General features: G+C 41.5%; 2 protein-coding genes across 2 annotated transcripts; one reads left to right on the top strand and one right to left on the bottom strand.

Annotated features, from left to right (window-relative positions):
- Positions 1-1,488: 1,488 nt before the first annotated feature.
- On the bottom strand, positions 1,489-4,261 carry LOC131240590 (pentatricopeptide repeat-containing protein At4g02750-like). The gene has a single exon (XM_058238897.1). The coding sequence runs from the start codon at positions 4,244-4,246 to the stop codon at positions 2,174-2,176; it is 2,073 nt and encodes a 690-aa protein (XP_058094880.1). The 5' UTR covers positions 4,247-4,261; the 3' UTR covers positions 1,489-2,173.
- Positions 4,262-5,594: 1,333 nt separating this feature from the next.
- Positions 5,595-10,201, top strand: LOC131240591 (28 kDa ribonucleoprotein, chloroplastic). Its single transcript, XM_058238898.1, has 4 exons — positions 5,595-6,103; positions 6,826-6,927; positions 9,251-9,523; positions 9,918-10,201. The coding sequence occupies exons 1-4, from the start codon at positions 5,702-5,704 to the stop codon at positions 9,969-9,971; spliced, it is 831 nt and encodes a 276-aa protein (XP_058094881.1). The 5' UTR covers positions 5,595-5,701; the 3' UTR covers positions 9,972-10,201.
- Positions 10,202-11,688: the final 1,487 nt, after the last annotated feature.

Raw genomic sequence — 11,688 nt, forward strand, 5'->3', positions numbered from 1 at the left:
TAATTTGGCCGGGTGACTGGATTGTAATTTGCAATCCAAATACTTTCCGATATCCCCTGAATTATTTCTCGTCTTATTTAGTCCAAATAATCTCTCCTGAATTATTTCTTGTTTTCTTTAGTGACCAAAGCATGGGGTTTGTTGATCTGAAAATCATGTACATGGTCACATTGCCACCTCCATAGGGACCTTAGCATTTTTTCAAAGCTTTGGATTGACTTGTGGGACCGCCTATCATTGATAGCCATGGTGCTAAAATCACATCAATGAGATGATCCTAGCCCTCTGAATGTTTTATGTCCAGACCCCTTTTCAAAGTGCTTTGAAATCCTAAGTAAATCCATGGTGGGTCCTACTGAGTAGATGTTCCATGATGGCAATGGGGCCTCCTTATATTCTCAATCTTGACTGTCCATTTTTATGCCCTGATTAGACGGTTAGGATCATCCAATCGGTGTGTTTTTTTAACAAAATGACCTGCAAATGGTGGTGCGGAATGAATGGACAATCCAGATGGATCAACGGTTCTCCCTCTTGCTTTCTGAAGCTAGAGGTAGACATAGAGATATAGAAGGTTGTCTAATTTGTCAGTGAGAGACGGTTAGGAGGATCGGCCCAGTGATGAATAAGTTTTTTTTTTTTTTTTTATCCTTCTAATTTTAGAAAGCCTTTTATTTTCACGGGGTACTGTTAAAGAGGAAAAGTATCTTCTTGTGGTTTAATGCAATGAGTCGTGAACCCTTCCATTTCATTAAGGATGCTCTCTCTCTCTCTCCCCGGGTGCATGGGCGTGTGTTTAAACGTTATAATCACTTGGTCCCATCTCAGTAAAATTGCCTTGATAAGGATGAAGTTGCTTAGCTTTGGCCTCGTTGGATTTATACAGATATCCCTAATCCAACACCCCACACAGCAAGGCTTTTCTCTTGACCAAAATCTCTAACTTACAAAATATGCAAATCCTTTTTGGTCCGGATTGCTTAAACTGTGGGGCCCACCATCATTTATGTATTTTATCCACTCCGTCCATCCATTTTACCAGGTAATTTTAGGGCTCAAGTGGACTACACAGGAAACAATGTGAATTGAATGTCCACCGCTGAAAATTTCTGGGGGGGCACAGAAGTTTTGGATCGAGCTGATATTTGTGTTTTCCCTTCATCGATGCCTGTGTGATCTTATGAACGGGTTGGATGACAAATAAACATCACTGCAGGCCCTGGGAAGGTTTCAACTGTGGAAATCATTATTCCCACTGTTTCCTGTGGTGTAATCCACTTAAGCTTTGCATATGCCTCAATTTTGGGCTCAACCCATAAAATGAGCTGGAAAAACGGATGGCGTGGATAGGTCACATACATTTATGGTGGCCCCAACGGAGTTTACTCAGAACGATAAAGCCTGGGTGCCCAATCCGTTTTCGTTTGGGTAGGAGATTCTAGTGGGCCACATCCATTCTACACGAGATTAGTTGCACTAGAGCAGCAGTTTACTTAACTGTGATTTCTCAAGTCGTATAAAAGAAAAAAGAAAAAAGAAAAAAGAGAGAGCCCTTAATTGCAATTAAGCAGAGGAAAGCACCACTTTTTTTTTTTTTTTAATGGACAAATTTTATGAAGCTAAAAGGAGAAAATCTAAGAAGGTCACAAACACCCCCAAAGAATTACAAAATTCTCCAATCCTCCCTTCCCTAAGGCCTGTCCACGAAGGCTCCCATAATCATGCGTCCGAAGTGCCCAGTCACAATCATAGCAAGAATTAAAAGGATCTCCAACTGGACCCCTTTGTCCTCAACCACTCCTAATATAGTTCGATTCAATTGTCCTCAAACTCTGAAGATGCCCAAGATCTCTAAATGGTCCATTTCACCATTCCAACAATAGCTCTCTGATAGACCTGTTAAACAGCCATGATATCCCAAACCAATCAAGAAAAAGAGTTTGACCAGTGAATCTGGCGCAGAGGGCATATGACCTGCTTAATCCGATTTTGCAGGATCCCCCACCTAACAGATACTTTATATTTCGCATTTAGTTTAATAACAGTAGATGAATTTGGTTGGAGAAGACTTGAAAGCAAAACATGGTTGGAGCTAAACTGTTGGGATTGCACCAGAAGGCCTAGTATATCTTTACTAATGCAACCTCAAATCCAAATGCACCCTTTGTAAATATCAGCTCATATCCATGTCCTTATTCAGATAATCTAACATACCATAGACTCTATCAATCTCAGGGTGCAATCCATCCCCTGCAAGAAACACATGCACCCTATTCTTCACCTCGATCCAACTACACCCTGGTTGTTTTTTCGCGCCCCTCTCCTTCATCAAAACCCACATCCTCTCTGCATCTCTCTTCCTTCCAACACCCATATACATCTCAGCCAAGATCATATATGCACCAGCATTCCAAGGCTCCATCTCCAAAACTCTCTCTCCTGCCATCTCACCCACTTTCATATTCCTATGGACCCGACATGCCCCCAGCATTGCTCCCCACACGCTTGCACTAGCCTCAATGCCGTCTTCTCTCATTCCATTGATGAACTTCATTGCTTCCTCTACAAACCCATATCTCCCTAACAAATCAACAATACAAGTGTAGTGCTCGCAGGTTGGCTGAAGGAAACACTTGTATCTCATGAAATTAAAATAGTATTGGCCCTCATCGATCATGCCCGTGTGGCTACAGGCTGACAGAACGCCTATGAAGGTTACCTGATCTGGTTTGATGTCAGTTAGTCTCATCCGTTTGAAGAGTTTTAAAGATTCCATTCCATTTCCATGGTGGGAGAATCCACATATGATAGAATTCCAAGAGATGGTATCATGAGTCGGCATGTAGGAGAATTCCATGAAAGCTGAATGAATGCTTCCACATCTAGCGTACATGGTGATGATCGCATTGCTAACCGCAACAAAACAGCCAAGGCCCACCTTGATTATATGTCCATGAGCCTGCGTTCCGAAATCTGAGGATGGTAATATTGAGCAGATGTTTAGAACACTTGTGAAAGTAGCATGGTCGGGAGCCAGACCTTCCGCCTTCATTTTGATAAAAAGTTTCAGGCCTTCTTCACCTTGGTCATTCTCTCCTAGACCAAAAATGGTAGCATTCCACAAAGTCTCGTCTCGATGAGGCGCCATCTCGAAAAGCTTACAGGCAGTGTCAGTTTCGCCTAATTCAAAGTAACCCACGATCATGTTCGTCCATGAGATGATGTCACTAAATGGGTTTTTCTCGAAAAATGCATGAGCTTCTTCAACGAGCCCGCCTCTTATTAATCCTAACAGAATCGAGTTCCATGAACGCGGGCTTTTCTGAGGCATTTCGCCAAAAATTCTCAATGCATCTTTCAACCTTTGACTGCCCACCAATCCATCAATCAGTTCATACCACGAATTTGAATCCCGTTCTGGCATTTTGACAAACAAAGATTCTGCCACTTCGATTCTGTCATTTTCAATGTATCCAGCTACTATCGCATTCCATACACGAACATCTCTTTCCGGCATTTCTTCAAACAGTTTACGAGCCTCGATAATCCGGCCCAGTCCTGCTAGCGCAGAAATCATGATGGTCCATGATGCCATGTCCCGCACAGGCATTTCTTTAAAAATCCGTTCTACAAAATCAAATGAGTGAGAATTCAGGAGCCCAGCCATCACAGTGTTCCAAGAAATGGCATTTCGTACAGGCATCTCATTGAACAAGGAAAGGGCTTCATTCGTCATAGAATTATGCACATAACCCACAATCATTGTATTCCATGAAACTACATCTCTGACAGGCATTTCATCAAAAACCCGCTTAGCCCAATCGACATCACCATACCGTAGCAGCCCCGCAATCATCGTATTGTAAGAGAAGAGATCGCGATGGGGCATTCGATCGAATAAACCGACAGCTTGATCCAATTCGCCATTCTGAAAGTACCCTCGGATCATCGAATTCCAAGTGACGATATTTCGGTGGGGCGTTTCGTCGAACAGCTTCTGTGCCTCTTCGACGAGACCATTCCGCATGCATTTCCCGATCTCTGTGTTCAGAGATATTACGTCGGGGAGGAATTTCCCAGCATGATTTTGCCGGAGGAAAGATGAATTTACCGGGAACATACTTCCCGTCCGGCAGACGGAGAGAATTCCAACGATTTTGATGTATGGAGGGGAACGGTGGATGAAGAACATGCTCCATCTATCTAACGGCCAAGCGGAAGATTTGAAAAGAATGGTTTTATCCATCAATCCATATAAATATAGGCCAGGTCAATTAAAGTCCATAACTAAGTGGGCTTCACATATAGGCCCACTTAGCATTCCTTCCCCAACAGGCCCATTCCCAATGATAGGCCCAAGTACGGTCACATTCGCCAGAAGTTGGGAACTTCCCATGAAATCGAGCTGTGTGGGCCCCACCGTGATGTGCGTCGAACATGTACCCCATCACTCAGATGCACCATTCCATGGTGGGCCACGGGCTTAAAAATAAAGTCAATCCATGATTTGTGTGGGACACGCCACATACAACAGTTGATAGTTGTTACCCTCCCGTTAAAACATTCATAATCATTTATTGGGCTCACATGGATGTGTTTAACAAATCCATCCCATCCATTATGTGTGTCCCACTTCCATGAGGGGTCAGACCAAGTTTCAGCAGCATCCAGGTAAGCCCCACCTAGTGCTTTTATATGTTTTAAGTATGTCATCACATAGTTTTAGATGGTAGGGCTCACATGAGTTCCATACACGGCTGATTTTTAGCATATCCCATAAAATAAAGGGGACCCATTAAATGCACGGTTTTGATGTTAGATACACATCACAGTAGGGCCCACGCAGCTCGACCTCACAGGAAGTTCCCACGAGGTCTACCTTTTTTATATATATATGTGTGTGTGTGTGTGATGTAAATATGTTCATGTTTTCATCTCATGTGAGTGAGGCCATGATCAACGATTAAAACCGTTGATATGAAAGGCCCAACCCTGGATGGCCCATGCAGTTGCGCAGGGAAAATTCCTTAAACTGGAAAATCCTAGCTATAACTTTTGTTTGTTTTTGCGGTCAAATGGGCAATGTTTTGAAGGGTTAGGATTTTTGCATCACGAAGATTTTGATTAATTGGGCATCCTTGGTGGGGCCATCCTCTTCATGGTCCAGATCACTTGACGTGAAGATCCGAACAGTACTGTTCATCTATTGGCCGGACCATCAAATAAGTCCTCTTGCATGATGAATGTGATCTTTTTAGGGTTGGTCCACTGAATAGACGGCCACGATCCATGACTCTCCTCCACAGAGAGAGGTCCGACCATATTAATATAGCCTCTCTGTAGTCCATACGTAACATTTCCTCATCTAGAAGCTCTTTTTTGTTAAACTTAGTTTGCGGGTGCTTCAAACATCTTCCCCACTTATTCAGGATGTAATCTGTAAAAAAAGGTATACAAGGACAAAAAAGTGCAAAAACCAATTTCCTACGTGGAAAATCCAATCTTATCTCAATTTCCCTCAACCCATCCAATTGGACTAGAGCTTGCCACGTCATCCTAGATAACACACACCCCCAACTCTTCTTCTCTCTCCTACTCCAACCATCCATCTTCAGTTCACTGCCATGTGCTCATACACCATAACTAAATAAACCGCCGTCACCACCACTCCCGCCGCCTCTTTCTCATCAATTCCGGCAAAATGGCAGCCATTGGATCTTGTTTCTCTGTGGCCACTATCCGATCAAAGCACTTATCATCGTTGGATAGTACGGTCCTTGGGATCACTTGTCCACGCGCATTGCCTGTAGTGACAACTGTAGCTTACAATCATCCAATCGACTCTGTGTCAATCGGAATCGCCTTGATCAAGTGGCGGGTGTCTAAGATCTCGGCTGCTGTGGCCCAGGAGGAAGTGACAGCTGCGATTGAGACGGAGCCCATCGAAAATGAGGAGGAAGAAGGAGAGGAAGGATCAGTTGAAGAGGGAGTAGAAAGTGAACCTTTGAATACAAAACTTTATTTTGGTAATCTGCCTTATAATTGTGATAGTGCCCAATTAGCTGGGATTATTCAAGATTATGGAAGCCCAGAGATGGTTGAGGTATGTCTCATAATTTTCTATTTTTAATTTAATTTAATTTTAAGTTTTTTATTTTTTTTGGTTTATAGTGGATGCGATCAGCCATGGTTCTGTGATCAAGATCACTTGACTGTTGGGCCCTGCCATGGTCGACCGTGGCTCGAAAATTGTCCATATTCGAAGAACCCAACGAACGATGTTGGGACTTCTTTTTGGTTGATTGATTGTGGATGGTTTTTCTGTTGGGGACAAATCAAAAGGTTAAGATTGTCTTGTGAGTAGGATTTTTGGGCATGGTCCATTGACAGTGAGTAAGATTGTCTTGTGATCTTCATTTTGTGGCCTATGAAATATATGCTGAACCTAGTAGATCCATCAGCCCATCACATAAATAAGTTTGGATTGCCAATGACCTGAGAGAAAGCCTACCACACCAGGTAAGGAATTGGGCTGGGGCCGCCTTGGGCCACCGAGCAATTACTCTGCCCCATTTCAGTCGGGGAAGTTTAGCTGGCTTGGTCAAATTATCGGGTCTCGTTAAGATTCAAGGGACGAGATGAGGTTTGTGAAAGTGCATCCAAACGCATATCGCAGATTGGCATTTGGGTCAAAGCGCAATTTAGGTATCAAATTGCCCTTTTGAGGGTGTGTACTAATGGGGCCTTAACAGCTCTTGTTCTGCTAAATGCTGATACATATTCATGGACTAATGCAACTCCAAACATGTTATGTCATTCTTTCAGGTGCTCTATGACAGAGACACTGGAAGAAGCAGAGGTTTTGCTTTTGTTACCATGAGCAGCATCGAAGATTGTAACGCGGTCATCGAGAATCTGGACGGAAGTGTAAACCCTCTCCCTCTCTCTCTGCATCTGTATGTATGTATGCATTCATGTCTCAGATCACAGGAGAAAACAGTAGAGAGCCATTTGATGGTGCTGTTTTTCAATTTCATTAGATCACAAGCTTAACAATGTCTAGAAATAGCAGTATAACTCAACACATTAATAACACAGCATAGGAGATTTGAGCAGAAAGCATAAGGTGGGAGTTTTATTTTTTATTATTATTGTTTTTGTAGGCCATTTCCATGCAGACATTATCATATGCGGGACTTGAGCCCGGTTTTCCCTCTAGAGAGGGCACAGACTAACCAAGTCCACTATCCCACTGTCGAGCTGGGGGTAAGAACGTTGTGCATTCTCAATGCCCTCAAACTCGCATGATTTTTAGATCTTCAACAACATAGGGAAGACATAAACATTTAAACTAATGGAGTTTCAATGGTCCCATAGTCTCTCTAAATCAGCAGTCTTATATGTGGAGATGAAGGCAGGCAGTTAGTTTTGAACCAAACACCATGTCACAACAGAACCAAACGCCCCTTACTTCATTGAGAACATCAACCATTGCAGAAATCCTCTCAACCAACAGAGAATTGCTGATTACATTTGGATATGCAAGTATGGTGATGAACTTCAAAGGGGGAATGAGACAGGGTTCCCTGATACGGATTCACATTTTTACTACAAAAATCCTTGATATTTATGAATTTCCAAAAAATTGCGTTGGCTTTCCAACGCAAAACAATCTTTTTCGAGGGTGAATAATGAATATGCGCTTTGTCTTTCTTTTCTTTCTTCTTTCTTCTTTTACCTAATTGGGGAAGTCCAGTATTATAAGGCTCATGTAATGTGTGTATGGAATCTAAACTGTCCAATAGATGTGCCTTGCCATGATGATCAGATGACCCAAAACTCAGGCCAATCCAATCATCAGACGTTTCAGGACTCGAGAAAAGTCCAAAGTTTTTACTTGAGAAAATCAGAAATCTTGAGGATTTTTTTTTAAAAAAAAATTATAAATGGTTATATGCATGTGCTTTGTAACACAAGGCCCCCATTAAGTTGGGGAGTAAGTAAGTGAGTGGGTCGGCTTTGAAACTGAACTATTAGTGTTTTGCATGTAAACATGATCAAATTAGCTAATTTTCTGACCAACTTCTCTTAAGAATACAATGGAGCTCAAATAAGACAATCAACCGCAGCAGGTGCATGTTGGAAGGGGAAGAGATTTCTGTCTACTTTCTCTATTGTAAATCTCGAATCAACGAGGTAGAAAAATTTGTAAAAAAAAGAAAAATGAATAAGGTCCATTTACTTTATGAGGTAATTGATATCGTTACTTTCCTGAAATAGTAAACTTTCTTAAAAGTATTAACTTATTAAAAGTCTTAAAGACCTATCGAAACTCTTGTAGAAGATTCAAAACAAGGACTTAAGTGATCATATGATTCTTCAAACCATAAAATAACTAAAAATAGCAAAAAAAATCACAACTTAATAAAATTTGACCCCTGAAACAATTGAATTTTGTAAAACTATTCTGGGACAATAGCCTTTAGCATTGGCCAAGATGTAGAGATCATCGATAGCTTTTGAATGATAATACATGCGCAAAACGAATAATCAATTGGAAATTATGGCTGTCGGAAGCTATAATGCATGCTAGACCTTGGATTGAACTTTCTGGCCCGATTTCTTCTGATCCTCATCATTAATTAGATTGTCTTGACTTTGTCCTACATTAGAATCTAACTTACTTTAATACCATTTTAAGAATTCAAGGATGGAAGAATGTGACGAATATTTCATTTTAGCAGAACTAATGAGATTAGAGCTCCAAGGTGCACAAGGCTTACCTCTCTGAGTAACTTGGATACTGAAACTGAAACCCATTTTCTTGGATAGGAGTCTAAGATCACATTCTGCAAATAATCAATACGCAGCTAAACCAATTGTATTGTAAGAAAACGGCATGCCAAAATGTGCATTACTCGTCTTGAAATGGTAATGCATTGTTCTCTTCTTTGGTTCTAAAGGATGATAGGCAAATTCACCCTTGCAAGAAATTAAAACCCAGTAGTCTTTCTCACCATGTATTCATGTTTTGAGGAATCCTAAAACATGGATGTCTACTTTGTTATTTGAGATCATGAATTCTAGTCTGCTCTTTTTCTCTATGCATGAATTATTTATGTGGAAATCCAACAATACATTTGTTTCCTTTTCGCTAGCTTTTACCATGTTCGAATGCATGCATGGAGAGATTCTGCATTTTTTTTAAACCTCATCATGATCTTTTGTTGTTTGAAAATCTTAAATTCAGGAATATGGTGGGCGGACGTTGAGGGTGAACTTTTCGGACAAACCCAAGCCCAAAGAGCCTTTGTATCCTGAAACTGAGTACAAGCTTTTCGTGGGTAACCTGTCTTGGTCCGTCACCTCCGAAAGCCTAACCCAAGCATTCCAAGAATATGGCAATGTGGTTGGAGCTCGGGTTTTGTTTGATGGCGACACGGGCAAGTCTCGTGGTTACGGTTTCGTATGCTACTCAACCCAACAAGAGATGGAAGCTGCCCTTGAATATCTCAATGGAGTGGTACCAACTTCTCCTTGCATAAGTTCTCCTTACAATTCAGTAGAGACTTCTCTAGTATTTGGTTAGAAGGAATTTTGGGATACTGGGCCTAGTTCGCCGAGATGTGAAATTCCATACCTGTGGGGCCCACCGTGGAACAGGATGCAGTAGAAACATCACTGGAAGACATTAATTAACCCTTTTATCAGTGGCCTACAAATAGACAAGGAAAAAAAAAGGTATGACAGTGGTCCACATTGAACAAAAAATAGGCCAAAGATCGAATGGACTTGATCATCCAATCTGAAAATATTCTCTGGGGGCATTCTCAATAGTTGAGATGAGAGCTCTTGGTTATGGATTCTTGTTGAACATGAGGATTCAAATGACATATGCTTCTCCCATGAATTTTCAGGAGCTGGAAGGGCGAACCATGCGGGTCAGCCTGGCACTAGGCAAGCGATCTTAAAAGAAAGCTAGCCTTGGATTTGGGACATTTTAAGAAGGAAATCCGACTCTAACGACGTCTTGGGCAGATGATGGATGTGTTCTTCCACTTCTACAAAGGCATCCCCCTTGATGGGGAGATTGTTTTCTTTTCATTTTCACTTCCTCTTGTCTATACTTTGTGGATTGGGAGAATTCCTTTGTAGAGAACTCAACAATATTGTTAGTTAATGAAAATGACCATCTCAATCAGTAGCAACCAACAATAAATCACATGCGTCCAAATGCGGGGCCCACCCGCGATGTGAATTTGGAATCCAAATTGTGAAACTGGCCCACCTCCACATGTTCATGGTACTTACCATACATGCCCGGAATCATCCTTATTTACAGGGGGCCTTGTGCAATCTCACCTAAAACCTATATATTCACTTCTGATGAGCCACCTTAGTTTTTTAAAGCGGCTTGAGTTTCGTTGTGTCACTTCATCCTAGTGGGGAACACCTGATGAATGGTTCGGATGATATATACACCAACAAGGTGGACCCCACATTCCATTTGGAAGTTTATCCATTGGATGCCCCCCTCCCCAACGTCCTCGTTGTTGTATGGCTCCACGTGAGTTATGGATCAGGCTGGATTTTGGGATCAAGGCCTAATATGGGGTGCACCTAATGGACAGATTGGATGGCCCTCACACATCATGGTGGGCCCTATAGAGCTTAATTCCCCTTCACTATGTTATAGTGCTCCTAGTTGCATTTGTTCACTTGGAAAATCCAATAGATTGATCTGAACTGTCCATTAAATTCAGAACACAGTTCATGGGCTACCTTGTAAAATTCACACTGATCGGATGATTTAATCAATCCTTAATTTCGCCTTATTTTTTTAACCATCCTTTTTCCAGGCCATGGATGGGATGGCTACAATTGCCTAGCAAAGGTGATTCTTTGAAATGATAAGCAATCCATGACTGTTCTTAACAAATAGATGGATTGAATTATTGATTGGACCTATTTTTGTGTAAATGATCTTGACAATTCATTTTCAAAGTCATTGATCTAATGGGTTTATATTGTTAGAGCAGTTTGATGTCCACAGAATACACCTTTAGAAGTAATAAATAGTTTAGATTAATGAATTAGATTGTATTAATGTCCCAATGCAACTAGGAGCCAAAGCGGATGGCCTTGTTAGGTAGTCGGGGATATTGCCGGTGACCTAATGTGGTGGGATTTGATTAGGACATATGCCACTGTCGAATAGGAGACTTGATTAGGTATGTATACGACCGAACAACTAGTGCAACTAGAGGACAGGAGATATTCTGAACATGCTTTGCATGAGCCCATCTCTAACATCATCATGTGGTTTAATTGAATTCCCTTACTAGTGCTACGAGAGGACTGAAGGTATTCTGAACATGCTTTGTGTGAGCCCATCTCTAACATCATCATCATCATCTTCATCATGTGGTTTAATCAAATTCCCTCACCAGTGCTATGAGAGGACTATATATATTCCCATTTAATTTGTTATTTGATGGCAAAGGGGCCCCAAAAAAGCAGAAAGATGAAGTTTCAGGAAGCACAATGATGAATTTAGGCATGTGAGTAGACTGGTCGCTGTTGATTTGTAGACCCTTGTGATAATGTCCTCTAAAAGATCCTCGCCTTTGTAATCATGTCTTCTAAAAATCCTCCCTAGATCCTCTTTATGTAGGCTAGTAAATGACA

The sequence above is a fragment of the Magnolia sinica genome, chromosome 3 (genome assembly GCF_029962835.1).
Source record: "Magnolia sinica isolate HGM2019 chromosome 3, MsV1, whole genome shotgun sequence".
In the NCBI taxonomy this organism is placed as follows: domain Eukaryota; kingdom Viridiplantae; phylum Streptophyta; class Magnoliopsida; order Magnoliales; family Magnoliaceae; genus Magnolia; species Magnolia sinica.